The following is a 21567-nucleotide window of genomic DNA, read 5'->3' on the forward strand; positions in this document are numbered from 1 at the left end:
GTTTATTTCATGTATATCAGTCATTTCATTATCAAAACCCAATCCCACACTCATTTCTTTATTATTATATTCTTATTAGTCTTGAAGAAAAATTTGGATGTCACAGATGGTGATAATGGCATAAGTTTTGGTGGATCAATAATAAGCACATTCTTTTGGTACCACCGGCTTGTCCTTTACATATTTATTTTTTGATTACAATATTTTAGTTATGTTTTTATAGCTATTTGATTGCAATTTATATAGTATATGTAATACGTAGTATTTGATTGCAATTTCTATACAAAATCATACACAAATACGAAATATTTACAATAGCACTGGCTCACGATGTTTTTTTATATTTTGTCATATGTGGAATCTACATAGCAAGTGCTTTACTTTTTGCCAAACATCGGGACATGCATTCATTAAGGCATGCTCCCTATCAATGAATACAACTCGTACAACAAAGCCTTCACCAAGTGTTGATTTAAAGCACTGTAAGACCCATTTGTAGCCAGCTTCCCATTCGCTTCTAATAAAGGCATAAGCTATGCTGAAGGTTTTGTGTGTTGAAGTTACACCGACAATCTCAACAAGTGGCATGTTGTAGATATTAGTCTTGTACGTGACATCTATTTCCACAATCTAAGGGAATGCACGTCATATCTCAAATGATAAAGGATGAACAAATAACAAATTCTCCAATCGTCCTGATACACCATCCATGGTGTAATAATACATGTATTTACCATTTTGTAATCTTGAATATAACCTGCATTGCATGAATACAAAATGAGATTTCCATATAACTTCATATACCTTAAGTTAATGTAGAAATGACAACTTAACATGCATTAAAGTTTCTCTTTCTTCCCCGACCATCTTTTTGCATCTTTTTCTTATGTCGTATATATATTTGATTATGGAATTGTTTTATGGAAATTCCTCTTTCAAGTGAATTAAAATTCGGCTCGGTTTACAATCTAGTCTCACTGCCCTTTCCACGAACTCTTTATCAGCTTCAAACATACGCCTTAAATAGGCATGACCCTGATCAAAACCTAATGGATAGTGATTATGTATTACCTCCAACCATTATCATTATTCAAATGACCTACCAACATAAATGGACAATTAGTTTTTTTGGACCCTATACCTTTGTTTTTGTTTTCCCGGTTATCAAGTGTTCCCCCACGATGACAAGCAAGCGAGACTTTCCAAACTACACCACTACTTTTCTTTCTATTAGATCTTCGCTTGACTATCACAAAACCGAGCTCGCGTCTTGTTTTTTGAGCCCAAAACGTAAGTGCTTCACGTGAGTAGAACGTATGAAATAGTAAAGACAAATAAAATATCAAATGATTCACAAAAGTTATTTATGGAACAACAGTATCAACAAAATCACATACATTATACCTTGTTTGTATATAATGCTTCGGGGTTGTAGGCGTGTAGTCTAGCTCAAATTTTGAATCGTCAGATTCATCACTTGGATTCGAGTCATTTTCATCATTTTGATTTGGGTTGTTTTCATCAAAGAACTCCATGTCTCAAAGAAAAATTATGAACACCAAAGAGGATGTTGTTGATTATGTGAATTGTAAAAGAAGATAAAAAAAAAGAAAGACTTTTCTCGCATTAATGGTTCACACTTACCACATCTAACTCACTTCATGTTATAAACCGGTAAATACTTTTAGCAACGACCTTAATGTTTTACATCTACCCAACTACCAAATTTAATGTTTCTGTACTTTACATACCTTTTAGCAGCGATAGCGCTGCTAAAGGTAGTGTACGAACTCTACTTTTTCTAACACCTACCTTTAGCAGCAATATCGCTACTAAAATTGGTAGCAGAACAGACAAAATCGCTGCTAAAGATGGTAATCAAAAAAAAGACAAAATCGTTGTTAAAAGTGGTTTACATAAAAAACAAAATCGCTGTCAAAGATGTCGCTGCTAAAAGTATAGCCGGGTTAGTAAAAAGGTGGTCGGGATAGCAACCCCCTAAAAGAATTACTACACAATACCATCAATCTATCATACTTGTTAGTAACATATCATCATTTATTATTTTATTAAAACTATGATTTAAATGATAATAAACTAAAAAAAATATATAATTTTATTATAAAATAAAATATTATATTAATATATTAAACAACCATTTCAATATTATATCAATATATTAAACAACCATTTCATTATTGACAAAAAAAAATTACTGCAGTTACCAAAACATTTAACAAAATTATATTAATTACTAATAATAATAAATATTATAATACCTTAAAACTAAATAATACTCCCTTCGTCCCAATTTAAATGTCACGTTGACTAACTTTAACCGTAAATAACTTTGTTTGTGTCATGTAACACTTGATATAAAATATATGAATGTATTGAGTTTTTAATGTACTTTTCATTCATATAAGTTTCATCAACTACTATATAGTACAAAGTTATTTACAGTCAAAGTTAGTCAACGTGACATTTAAATTGGGACGGAAGGAGTAATTACTTAAAAATACTATATATAGTCGTTAGATAACTTAACGAATTATTTGTACATATATTTTATTACACCCCTAAATATGACTAAATCTTGTTAATTTAAGTATGAATTCAATATTTAGTTTAAGCTTGTAAATTCATGATAATATTGTTTTGATTCTCGATAGTGCATAAAGAATCCAAACGAAAATCATTTTGAGAAGTCACATTAAATCGAATTCTCACCATAAGCTAAATTATGACAGGTTATCTCTAACTTAACATGAGTTTTCATCCATTTTGATATTTAACAGTTAAAAAAATAAATTGTAAATAATCAGTGGTTAACTAAAACTATAGGTTGCAAGGTGGTCAGACAGGGTAACTAGTCAGATCGAATTCAAGTGTAATTGAATTCGTATCGAACAAATAGCATCGAAACAAAACAACTTCATGTTAAAATGCCTCTGAGTGAAATTAAACTCATGTTAACATAAATGTTTTAAATTCACCATGTGACTTAAATCCCTAAATAATTATTGTATAACTAGCATGGTGCCTGCGTAATGCGACGACGGTGACGACAATGTGGCGACGACTGATGGTGGTGACGACGAATATTGATGTAAATATACTTAATATAGTGGTTAGTGTAGTTATTTGAAGGTTTGAGAGATTGGTGGTGTAATTTATTTTATTAATGTTAATTAAGGTATATTAGTATAGATAATTAAATTAGTAAATAAAGAAGATGATAATGTAGAAAAAGAGTAGGGCTATTATAGTCATATTGCATAGAGTAATTTCAATATTTTCATAAATAAAGGAGGCTATTCTTTTTATATGTCGGTATAAATATAGGGCGCACTTGGTTCACAAAATGTTTTTGAAATGAATGAAATCTTTCGAAAGAATTGGAATCTGAAGAAATGGAATTTTGCGGAATGTTTTTGATTTTTTGAGAATTCAAGTGACGGAATGAATGAAATTCCTTCCTCCATCCCAAAGGAATGGAGATTCCAGCAAATGATGGAATATTTACATTCCTACGGAATGAGATTCCTCCTTCTTTGAACAACCAACACACTAAGGAATGAAATTTAATTCCAATTTCATCATATTCCATCAAATTCTGTGAAACAAACGCGAAACACGACCATAGAGTTATAGAAATTAACTATTAAGAAAAACGAGATACGTTACTCGGGCGATGCCCCGGGAGACATTATATTTATTGTGTTCCGTACTATGTAAAAATTATTACATGCTTTTAGAAACATTATTTAGTTCAAAACTTGAGTTGATATTGATTTTTTAATGGGTAAGCAATTATAAATTAGAAAAAATCGACGATATAATTTTATAACAGATTAATATATTATATAAATTCTAAAAGATAATAAGTATAAAAGTAGAATATTTAAAATAAAAAAACAAATTAATAATAAAAACATAATTAAAGCTAATTTCTTAAATCATTGAAAATAGAAAGTGAAAAAAAATAATCCATAATAATTTAAACATCAACCGAAATAACATTGAAACTAATAAGTATTTGAAGCAAATTTTTCGGAGATGGTTAGGTGTATATATTCAAAATATATACCATAATGTTATGCGTATATATACTATGTAATGGTTCACTTGTACTCAAATGAGATAATTTTAAAAATGTTAAAAACTTAAAAAATAATATTATGCAATTAAAATAAGTGATCTTTTGTAAACAAATTGGAAACAATTTAAAAGATTAAAACATAATTTGTGAAACCCAAAATTAAGAATATAAGATGGTTCCAAAAGAAAATAAAGTGACCCACTAAGAAAATAAAAATGGGCCCAAAGAAATAAAATAACCCGTTACTATTCTTTATTTAAAAGATCAAAACATAATTTATCAAACTCAAAATTAAGAATATAAGATGGGTCCAAAATAAAATTAAGTTGGCTCGTTAAGAAAATAAAAACGGGTCCAAAGAAATAAAATGACCCGTTACTATTCTCTGCACGCATTTACATGCTTTTAGAAACATTATATAGCTCAAAACTTGAGTTGATATTGATTTTTTAATGAGTAAGCAATTATAAATTAAAAAAAAATCGACAGTATAAATTTATAACAAATTAATATATTATATACATTTTAAAAGATAATAAGTATGAAAGTAGAATATTTAAAATAAAAATACAAAATAATAATACAAACATAATTAAAGTTAATTTCCTAAATCATTGAAAATAGAAAGTGAAAAAAAAATTCATAATAATAAAACATCAACCAAAATAACATTGAAACTAATAAATATTGCAAACAAATTTTTCGGAGATGATTAGATGTATATATATTCAAAATATATACCCTACTATTATATGTATATATACTATGTAATAATTCACTTGTACTAAGATGAGATAATCTTAAATATGTTACAAACTTAAAAAATAATAATATGCAATTAAAATAAGTGATCTTTGTAAACAAATTAGAAACAATTTAAAAGATCAAAACATAATTTATCAAGCCCAAAATTAAGAATATAAAATGAGTCCAAAGGAAAATGAAGTTGATCCATTAAGAAAATAAAAACGGACCCAAAGAAGTAAAATGACTCGTTATTATTCTTTACACGTATTTTCGTATATTTGTTTTTAATATATACGAGTATATTAATAACAAAACTGTAAAAAGACAAATCGGCAGTAATTAAAAAAGTTAAAAACAATTTAATACGCTAAATGGTACCAAAAATAATGGTTTGACACGTCATTATAAGAAATAAAACTTCAAATTAGCTCTCATCATAGTTGTTCAGTTCGGTTTGCTCATTACCATCTTACTAGTCTCACTGCATAATCATCTGGTGATTTTCATTATTTCCCATTTGATTGATCAAACGATGTCGTTTTCATTCTTCAAAAGGCCAAAAACCCCACAAGAACTCGCTAAAGCAATCAAAGATAGTCTCATGTGCCTTGATTCCAAAACTGTCCTTGAGGTTAAATCACTCGAAAAGGTTCTTTTTCCCCCTTTTTTTTATATAAATTTTTTATACAATTTTTGGATTGTGTATAATTTTGGTGAATTGGGTTTTACTTGTACGTAATTTTATAATATACAAACATGAAAAGTTGAGATCTTGGTTGAAATTTAGGAAAAAGCTTGGATTTTTAACTCACATTTATATTAGCAGAAGTTATAGTTATAAATTGCTAATGGGAAAATGGTTCATGTATGTATGTATCAATGTATGCATCTTATTTTTCTTATAAAGTGTGTAATGAAAGTTATCATGTGATATTGATAAATTAGTACTATGTAATGGGTTGTAGAACTAGAAGTTACAATGACAAATTTGATAATTTAAGGAATTAATAGATACAACGACAAATAAAAGACGTCATTCCGTAAAGAGAGGGAATCTCGTGGTATAGGAGTAACGGTTTGATATCGTGAATTCAAAACATGCTTATCTGTAACGTTAATTTTGGTTTCGGGTTTCCAATGCATAATGGATCTATAGTTGTAGTTTACAAAGGAAACCATTTTATTTATAGATGGATGTGGTACAGGTAAGATCTTTATATATTTAGACTAATATATTATATATGGATATATATTGGTGAATACAGGCATTAGAAGAAGTTGAGAAGAATTTTGGTGCAATGAAAGTTATTCTTTTAGGTGATGGGGAGGTTGAACCGAACACAGATCAAATTTTACAATTGACAATCGAAATATGTAAAGAGGATGTAATTGGCCTTTTCTTTCATAAACTATCTATACTTGGATGGGAGGTGAGCAATAATGGTCTAGCTTCATTCCTTATATATTTAACTACTATATTCTACATATTACATATGATTATAATCGTGCTTCTGATGTAGGCAAGAAAAGATTTAGTCCAATGCTGGTCCATCTTGTTGAAGCAAAAAGTTGGATCAACTCATTGTTGTGTGCAATTTTTAGAGAACCATTCAGATTTGTTAGACTTCTTGGTGTCATGGTATGCTGATTTGATGTTTGATTTTTTTTTTTTTTTTGGTTTTTGTTTTTTCTCATATTACAAGGATATTTGTTGTGCATGCATTCTTCTTTGTAAGATTTGTCCTCTTTTTTTATGTCATGATCACGCTTCAACAGTATTTTATTAAACACCGTGGTATATGTTTGTGGTGTAAGAAGCTCACTTATTGGATATTAAACAGTTACGATAATAAGGAGATCTCCTTAAATTGTGGAAACATGCTGAGGGAATGCATCAAGTACCCGACTCTTGCAAAGTAAGACATTTATGCTTTCATATCCAATTGAATGTTTTGTATATATGCTAATAACTTAATAATTCTTGATGTTTCAGTTAAAAGGGTATGTGAGATTATATAAGTTTACTTAGTAATAATTAGATATAAGGAAACTGCTAGATTAATTTTCTCATTTTTTAGCATGGCTACCAAACTATGCATAGTACAATGTGCTCCACTCAAAACTGCTACTACAATAAGTTCAGTAAACAGATTAAAGCTAGTGTTGAATCCTCGTAATGGGCGTTTGGATGTATGGCGGGTCATCAGACGTTGCTTATATCCTAAAATCGTTGAGTAATATATAATAGGTGAAAAGTGCTCCAAATATGGGAAGGGCGATCTTATTTTGAAAGTAGAGATGATAATCACTAATTGGTGCTCTTAACTAAAGTATATGTTACTTGTATCACACACACATAGAAGTATACTGTATATTTTAAATATTATAGGATAGGATAGATGGCTCTTGGCTTCCATCTATCAAGTGCACCAGTATTTCTCTTAGACCAATATCCTTGCCACATAACTTGGCCTTAGAATTGTGGCTTCAAGTTGTGTTCATTGATTAATACTGAAACAAATCAGACATAACCTCGGTTTCCTTTTAGGGTTATCTTACTCTGTGTAGCCAATCATGTTGATAAATAACGTTGAAATCTTTGTTGAGGGCCTGCTTCGAGTTTTCTCGATTGTTGAGTGTCTCAAGATGCTTGTTTTGCAAGATATAATTGATTTTGAGTGGTGACTGCAACAGAACAATATAGGATGCACAAACAAGAGTCTAGTAGCCATATCACTTTAGGGGAATATGGTTGGGTTTTTGTGTTTCTTCGAGAACGTGGTTGTCCCCAAGTTGAGTGAGTATTATGCATATATATGTTCTAGTCTCTAATTTTAGCTCCAAAATTGCAGATTTTTTGTCAGTGTCGGCAAAGGTAATTTTTCACTCGACAACTTCTGCTGAAGTAACCCCTACGTCAACCTTGACGTGGATATGAATTCAAGTTGCATATGCCAAAAATCAAATTATAAAGGCTGTAGATAATCTTAGATTTCTTCAACATCTTGAATCGACTCAAAGGATACACAAATGGTATCCACCATTTATCGAAAATCACTATTCCCCTCACTCACATAAATAGCAACTATGCATAAAAAAAAAAATTAAAAGAGAGGATCCTAGGACTTAGATAAAAAACAGATTAAAGTTTAAATTTTTCTATGGAAGTTAATTTCAAAAAAGATTGTTTGCTCACAAAATTTCTAGTTCCATGTAGTTTACTTCCTGACATTCTTTTTGTGCCATTATAAGATAAAGAAATTTATATTCACAAATTAGTTTATTTTCAGTTGAAAGTATGACATTGGTTATATGAAATGTTGTTTCAGATATATATTGGAGTCTCCAAGCTTTGAGCTTTTTTTCAAGTATGTGGAGCTGGCTAACTTTGATGTTGCTTCAGATGCATTTTCCACCTTCAAGGTCAGATCTTTGACTCTATAAGTCAAGTTTGTTGGCAGAAAAGGCATGTTACAATCTAACATATATGCTGTCTCTAACATATTGTTATACCAATTCTAATCAGGACCTGCTTACCAAACATCCAGATGCGGTAGCCGAATTCTTAAAATCTCATTATGACGAGGTTTGCGTCTTTCTTTATGGGTCTGAACGCTAAGTAGAGATTATCACCTTTTAATGCGAAATATGGTGATATATTTGATGAATAGTTAATAAATTTAAATCTAGCAGTATAGAATTTAACTACTTTTATTTGTTACATGATTAATATCAACTCATCAATACAAACATTGCTTACCAAACCATGCGAGCAATTTAAAGAATGAGCAACACTTTGAACAATTTGTGTATCAACCGCAACCTCAAATTAGCTACTTTTTGCTATAATTATTAGACCCGAGGCGAGTTCAATACAAGATGTCAATAAGAACTCTTAACATTGATGATGCTATGTTGACTCGTAATAAGGGTTTATCATAATTCATAAGTGAACTAGTTCATTAAATAACGGTGTTTTTTAACATGATTTTTTCACGATACAATCACCTGTAACATTATTATAATGTGTTGTACAAAAGTATTGGTCATATTACAAAAGTATGATTTCACCATGCATTGTATGTAGAATTGTTATTGAATAAAAAGTTAAGGGTATATGTATTTGTTCATTTTTTTAAATGATCATTAGTAAATGTAAAATGCCACGTTAATCGTGTAGCTGATTTATATTTAACATCATTTCAGTTCTTTGAGCATTATGAGAAACTTTTAACCTCTACTAACTATGTAACGAGAAGACAATCTTTGAAGGTTAGTTGTCCAATTATGTTAAAGTTTTTCTTTTATGTCTATGTGGTTGGTGAAACAAATTAATTAATAGATGTTTGTGGACGGTAGCTTCTATCGGAATTCCTTTTGGAGCCTCCAAGCTCCCAAACAATGAAACGATACATTGCGGAAGTCCAACACTTCAAAGTCATGATGACATTGCTAACGGTAATTGAATACTTCTCTTGGTTTATTATTAATGTTCTTGCTGCTATAATAGTGACTAGCTTGTGTTTTATTCACCTTATGACTAGTTACATTCATGTTAGAAGTTTCTTATGAGAGTCAGAGAGGGACATACCCACACATTTATGTATGTATGTATATATACACACACAGGTCACATACAAATACATCCGTATACATACATGCGTACACAAATATACATACACAATTATTGTACATATATGCACACACCAACACATACATCTATGCACGTCTATACATACATTACATTTGCACCATCTTTTCCAATCACTATTTTTTTTTATGTTTGTTTGAACAACGAATTAGTAGTTAGTAGTTAGCATTCGAGACACCACAGTGACATCCAATTGGGCAGTATGCGGAGCTTGAACCACGCATGCCTGGGATGAAATCGAGACTCTCAAAAATCCCCCCAATAATCCACTCCTACAATGTAAGAAGTTGGATTCGAACCCTGATGGATTTCCCTAAGGTTTAAGACCTTACCAATGGGCCACCAACCCGACTTTTCCAGGCACTATTAGTTAAGTCGAAGGTAATCTAGCTAAACTTTTTTTGAAAAAAACTTTGAAGTCCAGTTTGAACAAACATTCCTTGTCCTATCTAATTGGATTTAGTCAACTTAAATGACATTATAACAAAAGGTTCATTAAAACCTATCTAATTGATGCATGATGATTTTCATGATGCACGGTGATTTTCAGTGAAGAGAAACCTATTGTTTTATTTGTTTTACTTTAATACTAGTTATATTTTACCTAAAACCTATATTTATATTATAATTTCTTAATCCGGGTATGTCGCCCCACTTGATTAGCTAATAACACAATAAAGCTATACTGACGCAAAAAACCGTACATCTAACAGTACCTAGCGTTATATTCAATCAAACTTATTTATTTAGTCTTGATAAAAGATGTATAGTCTGCTCAAAATAGAGTACTATCAATAAGTTAATTATGTCCTTGCTTGATCACTCCTTTTTTCAATTATCAATTTATGATCGATAATCCCTATAGCTAATGATCCTTCTTGTTGTTTGGTGGTATCCTGTACCATGATCTGCTACTTGAGATGTCTTTCATGATATATTATTAGTTGAGATCTCAAAGTAGCCACAAACAACTAGTTCTGAACTTCAGATACAAATCATACAATAAATATGTAAATCTTAATTCTTAAATGAATTACGTATATTTTTCATAGTAATTTCCTCCAAACTTTTATTGTTGACAAGTTTTATTGTTTCTTACAGGATTCAAGCAAAAACATCCAGATGTCTGCATTCCACATATTTAAGGTAAAAACTGTTTCGTAGATTAAACTGTTTACCTTATTCAGGGTTTCATTTCGTTGCCTTATGATCTTTTACCTGCAGATATTTGTGGCTAATCCCCACAAGCCTCGAGAAATAAAAGTCATATTAGCAAAGAACCATGAAAGATTGCTGGAATTGCTAAACAATCTATCTGCTGGAAAAGGTGCATTAGTTTGATATATGTTTACTTTACATAGAGCCTCAAGTCCTTTGGGTTTTTTACGATGTTCCAAATGGTCATTATTTCTTAACACCTATGTCTCAGGTGGAGATGATGATCAATTTGACGAGGAAAAAGAAATGATTATTAAAGAAATAGAAAGAGTAGCTCAGCTCTCAAATCTTGATTCTTAGGTAATATTTTCTTTGTGTTTCATTTATTCGTGTGAAGATCCAACCCTAGCTCTGATACTGTTGTGTGGCCAACACTGATATTAGAAGTGGATAGATGGGTGGGTCAGACAAGTTGGGAAACTGGTTATAACAGTTTTGAGGGGAAACCAGTTAGTTTTCAGCATGGGTTAAAACAGGTTAGGTTGGGTTGACCATTTTTATTCCTTTATTAAAGCATTAATCGTGATTGCAAAAAAAAATATTACCATAAAATCTAGGTCTCGAGTAAAATTATTTAAAGGATTATTTGCATAAAAATTTTTACTATCTAGGCGATTTTCAAGCTGTTTGACCCATTCTCCTTTTTGCAAGTCCTTAGCGTAGTTGTCAGGGATATGCAACATAAGCGCAGAAGTGAGGATTAAATCCTGATCTCATGTCCCTTTAACAATATTGTTACACTCTATAATGTGGGCATTGGGACGGTTCGTGGGGGACCGATAATGGGTCAGTTATCTATTATTTGGCCCATTTGGATAAAAAAATATAACCAAATTGACTCATTGAAAAAGTAAATGGGTCACAATCACCATTATTGCTTAATACCGACCCTTGAATCTGCATTCCAAGATATTGAAAATTGTTTTTTACAACCATTATATTAGTATCTTGTAAAGTTTGCTTGTATCCCAATATGTTTATAAACCAAGGCAGGTGTAATTATTGTCCATTTGGTGTTTAATAACTCTTTGACTTGAATCAAGTTAGCCTGACTTAACCAGTTTAGTCGTGATTAGACCAAAATACTGTTGCCAATTGAATGGTTACATGAAAGTGAAGTTGCAGTCATTGATAATCAAGTTTTGTCCTTTTTGTAACTTGTGTTTGCAGATACAGAACCAGCATTTGACTTTCGTTGGTCAAATAGTAGCCAACAGCTGCCTTTGGTTCCTAACCTGATTATGTGTATCAAATATAAGCCCATAATATCTGGCTAGCTGGACATCATTTTTCAGTTTGCTACAATCTATTGTTTGAGAATCAAGTCTTACAACTGGTTTCTGATTTATATGTAATATCAAATGTATGTAGTGATGTGGCGTTGCCTTTATATATGTTATAATTTTTCTTGTACACAAGTCTTAGCGACGCATTATAATTGTCATTTTCTTATTGTGGCTATAAACAGACATTGAATCACGTTAGATAGTTGTATTTCCGTTTTCTTGCTGGGCGGTGCTTAATGTAGCATGTGACGAAATAGTCATCGGTTGCTTATGTAATTCAATATGTTGATGGGTTTTGATTTCTCATAGAACTTGATTTACGTTTTCATTAAAAATACAGATATTCATTGTGGAAACACGAAAATCGGATTCTCCATAACGGGGGTATGGAAAGTAGTGTCGTTGTCTTTCACTCTATTGTTTCCTTGTCGTATATGTGGGTCTCTAGTTGTAGTATGGTCGTTATGGTTAATGAGTTCGTCTTTTTTCCGCCGAAGTTTTAGTAATAAAATTTATAGCCGATCAAAAATAAATACAAATATTCATTAAACCTCTTGGGTCAGACTTGTTTTTCCATAGGCTAGTTGTAGAAAGCCATAAAAGATTCATTCATTCATATTCATATTCATAATTTCATATATATATAACACGTGTAGGAATACGTAATACTGTTACATATCATAAAAATGGTGATAGTGAAAAGATCAAAGAATATCTCCAATTAATATATAATTTTAGTCTAAATTTAATGTAAAATGAAATTATTTGAAAATATGCTTATATTAATAACAAATTGGTCACTAAAAACTGGTTTGAAACAAAACCGAACCGGTTTTTGGTCAACGGAACCAAAACCGGGTTTGACCCAACCCGACTCGATTTGAAACCGATTTGGGGTCAAACCGGGTTTTGAACCGGGTTCCAACCCACACACAGAGCATCATTTATAGTTATTCTTATAAATGATGATGTGACAAACAAACAAATAATCTTCTTGTGTGATAAAACCCACCCACCCACAAACACTGCTGCTCTCCGCCATTCCAACAGGTAAAAATGCTTACATTCTCATTCTCATACACACACACACACACACACACATATATATATATATATTATACAAAAGTAAAGTAATATGTTTTGCAGTTATTACGATCATTTGATTACACACAGACACTGAAAGCTTCATTCACATTGTAATTAGGGTTTTTGACTCTTTCTTTAATCAGGTAAATAAATACACTTCATTCTTTTTTATTTTCATTTTCAGTTTATTTCAAATAAATTTGTCCTTTTTACTCTTACTTAAATCTATGCATGCAAATTGCTTATTGCTTAGTGTGTGTGTGGGTTTTGCTTAACATAAACATATGTTCGAATTTGCTTAAAAGCGTTGTGCTTAAATGTTTTTATTCTTATTTTTAGGGGGTTTGTTTCTATATAAGTTGAAATAAGAAAAAAAAGTAACAATTAAAATAAAATTACCTTTTAATTTCCATGTGAACAAATCAAATCAGATGCTTTTGGTTTTATACATAAATCTTGAACATTTTTTTTTAGTTCTCACTTTAATCAACATCACTTTTTCATACATGAATGATGTGCTTAACCAAATGTGAGTGTTGTTTCTTGAGGAAATAGTTGTTCTTTATGTGTATTCTATACGTCTATATTTGTTTCTAAACTCGACATCTTGAATCGTATACATAACTTACTAGATTCACCAGTAATTTATCATTCATCATTCATAATTTCATGAAAGTTCAGTTCTTGACCTCAGAAGTTATATTACCTACTTAGTAGGGATGATGTAATTGTGTCTGAAAACTGAAAAGTATTCGTATTCGTGTGAATTAAAAAATTATGAACGAAAGTGTCTTATTTTCGGAGCTATATCTCTGTATGATAGTTAAGTGGCTTTAAGAATTCTATGTATTCTGTGCTATATAGATGCATAGGGGAATACTAATGGATTGATGGTGTTTTTTTTGGAAATTTGTGTAGCCAGGCATCTCAGAAAATGGCGTATGCATCTTTGATGCCAGCAAAATTGGGGTTAGAAGTTTCCCATGATCAGATTTACGGGTTTAGGACCACAACCTCATGCATAAATTTGGACAATGCGAGCAAAGGTCATCTTCTGTTCCGTTCATTAAGTATTACATATCCAATATGTTAGTCTGTATAATCATCTTTTTTTTTATCACATCAGCATATATTCATTTAGTTTAAACGAGCAATAGTACCCAAGCAATGCGGCGGTGAAATGGTAGGGGTGATAGGTCATAGGAGGTGATAAGTCATAGAGTGTGATAGCCAAATGCCTTAGCCGTACGGGCTCCGTACTCGGATTTTAAAATTCGTCGAAAGTATATCGAGTGACATCTCTAATGAAAGAGCATGAAATTTTAAGAACACCTATACAATTTTTATAATTTATCGATATACGGTTTTTGAGATAAAAGATTTTGAATAAATTAGAGGAATAAAATGATTTATGGAGGAGAGAGAAAAAAATGAGTGGTTGAGGTTTGAGGAGAGAGAAAAAAATGAGTGGTTGAGATTTAAGGGTATTAAGGTATATTAGGTAGAGATGTTTAAATTAGTGAATAAAGAAGGAGGGTAATTTAGGTAGTTCAAATCATCTTTTGAGATTTTAAAAAAGGGCAAAATGCTTTATAAGATAGTATAGATATAGATATAGATATATCCCCTGGTTATAAGTTTTGCATTAAGAGTAATATTGTTGACCTTGTATGTGGGTAAATGTGATTATAACTGTTAATTACATAGCATTTTAAAAAGCATTTATAAAAAGGGTAGATTGATGGAACTAGGGAACCCCTTGATCCCAAGTACCGCATTGGTACCTGCGAAATCCCCATGCTGATTTGTTTGCATCGATATTGAACCCGAGTCTCTCACGACACAATATAACATTGTTTACTTTCTCCTCAGTCAGCAGCTTTAAACATTTTAGGGTGTTCTTGACTTAAATATAGTTAAAAATTCATGCTTAATTGATTTTTAGTCATCACTTGTACTTTTATGATTCCATGGCGGAAGTAATGAAGGATGGTGGAGGTTTGTTGGCAAAGGTGGTCTGGTGATGGAAGATGGTGGCGAGTGATGAAAAAACGAAGATAAATATGTTAATTTTCTATTTTACTTAAGGTCTAAAATATGTTGTCCAATTGGTAAAAACACCAGATCACCAATTATGCGGTATATGACTTATGGCTGTTCATTCAACAGGAACGTATAATCAGGATACAAAAAACTGCTTTTATTTGTCGATTGGCTAAATTTTAGTAAGTTGATATACAATGAATACCAAAGTTAGGTTGGTCTTTTTGGTAACCAATCCATTATATTACGTGGTTTAGACTTCTAATAAATTTTTTAAGTAGTTGCATTTTCTATATATAGTTTTGAAAAAACGAGGCCACCCAAGGAGTTGAAGCTGGCAAGAATCAAACCCAACGCTTCCTTCGGAGAATGTCAAGCATTTATCGCTGGGCACTCCTATAAGCCCACATTAAATATATTGGCTGATTGCATATAGGTAACTCATTGAAGTGAATGTTTTACAGAATTTGTTCGTGGAGCCAAAACTGACAGACTGAAGGTCAATGGGTCAGTCAAAAAGCCAACCAAGGCTCTGCAAATCAGATCTGCATTGTCTTGTGTTGAAGGTACTCCATTCTGTTCTAATTTATGGCTTGTAATTGGAACCTTCTTGCTTTATTATATTATGTATTTTTAAAACGACTCATTTTCATTATTTATGATTTATTTTCAGAGAAGACAGGGTTAAGGGACTTTCTCCACATTAACGATTTTGATAGAGGAACTATATTACAAATTTTGGACAGAGCTAAAGAGGTGAAGGCGTTGCTAAAATCAGGAGAGAGAACTTATCTTCCATTCAAGGGGAAAACAATGGCTATGATATTTGCCAAGCCCTCCATGAGGACACGTGTCTCCTTTGAAACAGGATTTTATCTACTTGGTGGCCATGCTATATATTTGGGTCCCAAGGATATTGAAATGGGTAAGCGGGAAGAAACTCGTGATGTTGCTCGTGTCCTATCTCGCTACAATGATATTATCATGGCCCGACTTTTTGCTCATCAGGTTAGCTAACAACTACATATTCTGTTGTTGAGGTGGCAATTACCTTTTTTCTTGTATGGGTAGAACTGGGTTATGTTATAATCTAGTCTTATGGGTGAAAAAAGAAATCTTAAAAGGGAATGGATTCAAAGTTTGTCAAAGTGTCACTTCAATGTATACAACCTCCCACGTCGTTTTTATCAAAAAAAATTGTTGGCTGTTATGGTTTGTTTTTGCAATTATATTTTACACATGCATTCTTAATAAAGAAGCTGAAAACAAGACAAACAGGTGGTTGTGGATCAATTGACCGACCCCGTCCGTAACTTTTAATGCCTATTTCACCCAAACCCGTTTTGACCTTTTACCCTCCCTGTTCATCATGCTACAACTGGTCTTTTGGCACGATCAATGATCCTGTGGTTTTTTTGCTCAACTTAGTATTGCTTCTGTGTATTGTAGGATCTTTTGGATCTTGCTAATTACTCAAGCGTCCCTGTAATTAATGGTCTGACAGACTATAATCATCCATGCCAAATCATGGCTGATGCTCTTACAATGATTGAACACATTGGTCAAATTGAGGGAACCAAGGTATTACCTTTGACCCACGGAGCTAAAAGTAGGATTTATTTGATCTGCTCACCTTCTGTAATATGATGTGATCATAAAAACTCAGGTTGTGTATGTTGGAGATGGGAACAACATTGTGCATTCATGGCTATTGCTTGCTTCCGTAGTACCGTTCCATTTTGTATGTGCGTGCCCTAAAGGTTTTGAACCTGATGCAAAGACTGTTGAAAAAGCTCAACAGGCTGGAGTGGGAAAAATTGAGATCACTAATGATCCAAAAGAAGCTGTTAAAGGGGCAGATGTTGTGTATTCAGATGTTTGGGCCAGCATGGGCCAAAAGGAAGAAGCTGCATATCGCCGTCAAGTGTTTCAAGGATTCCAGGTAACTGCTCTAGGCTTGTGTTTATAATTTTGTATGGTTTTCAGATGTGACAAAGCTGACAGGTTAAATGGGTTGGGTAACGGTTGGGTCAAAACGGGTAAAGATAATTTACAGGCAGGTCAGGTTAGCATTTGAACTCTTTTTGTTCACATTTATTTTATTATTCAAATATTTTGATAAATATAAGTTGTGTCTCAAAATGATTGCAAGAACAGTTAATGACAATTAGATCGTATACTGAAACTATCTAGGAGGTGCCTTACGAGCACTTTGGAACCATTGCCTATCTAGATTTATATATCAATTGTACGCTATAAAATAACTTAACCTGATGTCCTGATTCGACCTATACATAAAAGTACTATGGTTTCAAAATTGCCACCTCTACTTATTATTATTATTATCATAATGATATAGTTTCTGTATCATATTTGATACGTTAATTGCTCATAAAATGTTTAAGTTAAATGGAAAAAAGCAACTGAGATCAACTTGACCCATACACTACCTGTGCCAAAAGAACACCCATCAGTTACCCACCTGCTTGGCCCGCCCATTTCGCTACCTCTGCTAATCTTTTTTTTTTTTGATGACAAATTGTATTATATGCAATTATCCCTAAATCTTTTAATGAAATGGGTATATATGAGAAAATTAGTATTTAGATTGGTTATATTTGATATTATGTTATTGTATATGTGTGATTTACAAAGTTAATAAGGGGATATATGATATTCACCCTTTTTTCTAATGGGTCAAAAGGATAGAATAAGAAACTGCTTAAAAGGAAATGTGTCTAATGGGTCGAAGTTATTCCACAAGTGTTTTTAAAGCTTACGCTCTCATTCAACTATACTAAGAACAATCATAGAGCTGAATGATTGGAGGCGTATTAAGTTTGAGTTTCATAATGATTGACTTTAACTTTTAGTCGACTAACACCCGATCCTGAATTTTCTCCCTTTGTTTTGGCAGGTGGATGAAGAACTTATGAAGATAGCTGGACCCCAGGCTTACTTCATGCACTGTTTACCAGCAGAACGAGGTGTAGAAGTCACTAATGGAGTCATTGAAGCTCCAAACTCTATTGTCTTTCCTCAGGCTGAGAATCGAATGCATGCACAGAATGCAATTATGCTACATTCACTTGGCCTTTAAACATCAAGTATGTGGTTCTTATAGAGCTTTTCTATCTGAAACCCCTCAGTCTCTAGTCTGTTTTACATTTAAAGGTTCTTCACAACTGGTTATTGGCTGAGTTGGTTGCCGGGTTGATCATGTTTGACTTTTAAGATATTGGATCAAGTATTGAACCAGTGATTTGCAAAGGCGGTTGTAGCTTAAACAGTTTTTGTGTGTGGCTTGTTGTCCAGCAAATAGGCAACGCCTAGTTACCATGAATTGTGCATCATTGTAGTATTAAGTTTGATTACAAGCTAGATTGAAAGTTTCTAAAACAACCACCAAAATTCCATTCTTGGTAGAAACTTACAAAAAAACTAGTAATGAAATCATACATTTTTCTAATACTTTGATATTTTATGAACCTTGTCTGTTCTTGCTAAAACTCAAGGGTTTCGGTCCAAAACACATTTAAATTATATAGATGTCAAACCTTTATGCAGTTGCTGCACATAGTATTCATTGTTCTATCTTTTTGGACACTTTAAAGTTTACAAGAAGAATAACAATAGAAGCAAGAAACAGCGTGGATGTATCAGTTCTAGTTATCATCATTCATCATTAATGACACGACAATTTCTCCTGACTTGTCCTTGACCATTTGTAAGGACTTCGATAGCACCCATTCGTACCATAGATCTAGCAAACCGGGCAAAGAAAACCGCGGGATTTTCTAAAACTTGTGCTATATGAGCTGATTTTGGGTTTGTGAGTAATGCTGCATCAGATACGAATAGACCTTTATGTTGGTTCAATGACCTATAGTAATCGGAATCAAAGGTGAGGGAGCTATCAGGATCCATTTCAAGAAGAGTGGTTGAGTTCACAGGGTTTGGGCATATATTCCTCAGTGTTTGTGCATAAGTTGTGTTGAGAGAAGGATCAGCATCTCCTACTCCGGTAAAGTTGTGGAGCCTTCTTGCAATCAGGATGCAACGCGAGATTCCAATTGTATGTGCCCCTATTTAATTTAGATACTCAACATATATACACACAAACACTTGTGAATACATTGTATAAATAGCTTTAGATAAGAAGTATAAGATGTTGTATACCTGAAAGTGTTACAAGATCATCAAGGCCTAATCCCTTGGTTCCGAATTGGTCCAGGAGTGTTGTGAAATTGGCGTTTGCAGATGGTAAATTGACACCAACCTCTGATGCCAATGAAAATTTCCCGTCTTTTCTACCAGTTAAAACCGGCCACATTTCTGTTTGAAACTGAATATTTCCCACAAACACAAACGAAAAAGTAAATTATGTAATAGAATACTTGGTATGTATCCATTTACATACAATTATATGTATTCTACAACTTACTTGGAATGACACAGCATCTCTAGCTGCTAATGCAACAATATCAGCACAAGAAACAACCCCTGGACAATCAACTTCTAGCTTTTCCTTTATTTCATCAATAACATCATACCCAGAAACAGATCTATTAGGTCCTGCTGTTTTTTCCGTGGTTGTATTTACTGTAGGGTCCAACAGTATCGAACCGTCACATCCCTGCAGAAATGAAAAGTTAGGAGTGTCAATAAAGCTGAAGTAATTCTTCAAACCCATCTACAGGATAGTACTAACAAGTATGCAAATTTAGGATAATTTACTTAACCCGAACAAAGCAATCATGGTAATGAAGCCTTAAAAGCTTTGCTGCCAATGCAGGAGTCGCGGCAACTTTGCTCCATACAATCTCCCGTACTGTATTCTCAACCGAAACCGTATCACATAGTTTCTCATAATATTTCATTTTTAACTCACCACCTATGCACCCAATCACCAAAATGGAAGCTAACATGAATCGAAGAATTACTACTTGAATCATGTTGACTTATTTGGGTTGATGTTTATGGGTTGATATACATATATTCACCTTTGATTCAAATAGCTTGTATAGAAGCCTTTGAGGGTTGTGATCAATATACTATTAAGCTAAAGAATCATGCATGTGCATGTGTAATAAATGTAACAGCCTTGTATATGCTTATAAATATGAACTTTGATTTTGAGGTTCGTTTCAAGTTATGCTCCGCAATAATTAGATTTAATCAGACTATATAATAGAGCTGTTCTAAGAAATGCTTCATTCAACATTTATATGTGGAGGTGATTTTTTTTAGGTGTGAATTACTCGTAAATTTTAGGTGGTCTAGAATACATTGTCTTAATCTGGTCTACGAGAGTCTTCTTATCGAATAGATTCCCAATTTAAACTCCTCAAAAAGAAACCTCTATCATAAGAATTCTAGAGGGGAAAACTTACCCAGACCACCATAGATGGAAACTAAATACCTGGTGATCGCGCACGGCCAATTTTTGACTTATGCACCAAAATTATATTTATCATGCATATTTGTTAAGAGTGCTTTCAAAATACAACACATATTTATAATCTATAATATCCTTAATGGAAAAATATGCAACATAAATCCCTCAATCATTAATATAACTACACGTACTACTCCCTTTAACATCAATTACTTTTATATTACCATCATTAACGCACCACCACCGTTGCTGACACCACCGCCACCCATCGCCGCCAGTTGCCAGTACCCCGCGGTGCTACCATCATCAGTGCCGCATTGTGCGGACATATGACTCGTACATTATTAAAACATATACCCCGGCCGAAAACTATGATAAACGCTAATAATGAGTATTTTGAAGAGATAAAAGAAAAGGGTATAGCATTAAAGTTAGATTAAGAGCTCGGGAGATGTATTTTATAAAGTGCATCACTTGGCACGACTCCCGGCTAGCTAGCCATGCCAATTATTCAAGAAAGTTTGATTTGATTCTATCTATCCAATCTAATCCATTTTCTTATTGATTATTTACGTATATTCATACGTATACATTTAATAAAAATTGATCTTTAGTACGTGATATTGAATTGTATATGATATTATGATCATGCATGATTGCATGATACTTGTCTTTGCCACTAAACTTATCCACTTTTAAATTTTAAAAGTCAAACTTTATAAACTTTGACCATAAATATTTTTGTTTGTGTTATATAATATTTGATGAAAGTTATATGAATTGATTGTGTTTTAAATATGTGTTTCATTGGTATAACTTTCATCAACTATTATATATATAGGGTTTGGGTATTGTAAAACAAGTATTAAAATAAAACAAATAGGACAAGATCTTGACCTTTAGATCATAGCTAAATTGATGCACGAAAATTCACGACGCAATTGATGCATGATGATTTTCATGATGCATGGTGATCTTCAGTGAAAAAAACCTGTTGTGTTATTTGTTTTACTATAATACTTATTTTATTTTACCT

At 32.5% G+C, this 21567-nt stretch overlaps 3 protein-coding genes across 4 annotated transcripts; 2 read left to right on the forward strand and 1 right to left on the reverse strand.

The window, feature by feature from the left end:
- Positions 1-5290: 5290 nt before the first annotated feature.
- On the forward strand, positions 5291-12197 carry LOC122598760 (calcium-binding protein 39). The gene is made up of 12 exons (XM_043771283.1): positions 5291-5498; positions 6115-6279; positions 6370-6488; positions 6691-6765; positions 8179-8272; positions 8376-8435; positions 9056-9121; positions 9209-9307; positions 10602-10646; positions 10725-10827; positions 10930-11018; positions 11889-12197. The coding sequence occupies exons 1-11, from the start codon at positions 5382-5384 to the stop codon at positions 11016-11018; spliced, it is 1032 nt and encodes a 343-aa protein (XP_043627218.1). The 5' UTR covers positions 5291-5381; the 3' UTR covers positions 11889-12197.
- A 789-nt stretch (positions 12198-12986) lies between these two features.
- On the forward strand, positions 12987-18476 carry LOC122598734 (ornithine transcarbamylase, chloroplastic). 2 transcript variants are annotated; one of them, XM_043771281.1, is made up of 8 exons: positions 12987-13054; positions 13151-13233; positions 14009-14136; positions 15598-15699; positions 15807-16141; positions 16583-16714; positions 16800-17075; positions 18051-18476. In XM_043771281.1, the coding sequence occupies exons 3-8, from the start codon at positions 14025-14027 to the stop codon at positions 18231-18233; spliced, it is 1140 nt and encodes a 379-aa protein (XP_043627216.1). In that variant the 5' UTR covers positions 12987-13054; positions 13151-13233; positions 14009-14024; the 3' UTR covers positions 18234-18476. The 2 variants fall into 2 exon arrangements, with proteins under 2 accessions (XP_043627216.1, XP_043627217.1); XM_043771282.1 differs by having other exon boundaries at positions 14013-14136.
- Positions 18477-18808: 332 nt separating this feature from the next.
- LOC122593790 (peroxidase 24-like) lies at positions 18809-20088 on the reverse strand. Its single transcript, XM_043766242.1, has 4 exons — positions 19876-20088; positions 19578-19769; positions 19313-19478; positions 18809-19218 (listed from the first exon to the last, which is right to left on the reverse strand). The coding sequence occupies exons 1-4, from the start codon at positions 20086-20088 to the stop codon at positions 18809-18811; spliced, it is 981 nt and encodes a 326-aa protein (XP_043622177.1).
- Between the last annotated feature and the right edge of the window lie 1479 nt (positions 20089-21567).

This window comes from Erigeron canadensis, chromosome 1 (genome assembly GCF_010389155.1).
Source record: "Erigeron canadensis isolate Cc75 chromosome 1, C_canadensis_v1, whole genome shotgun sequence".
Lineage (NCBI taxonomy): Eukaryota > Viridiplantae > Streptophyta > Magnoliopsida > Asterales > Asteraceae > Erigeron > Erigeron canadensis.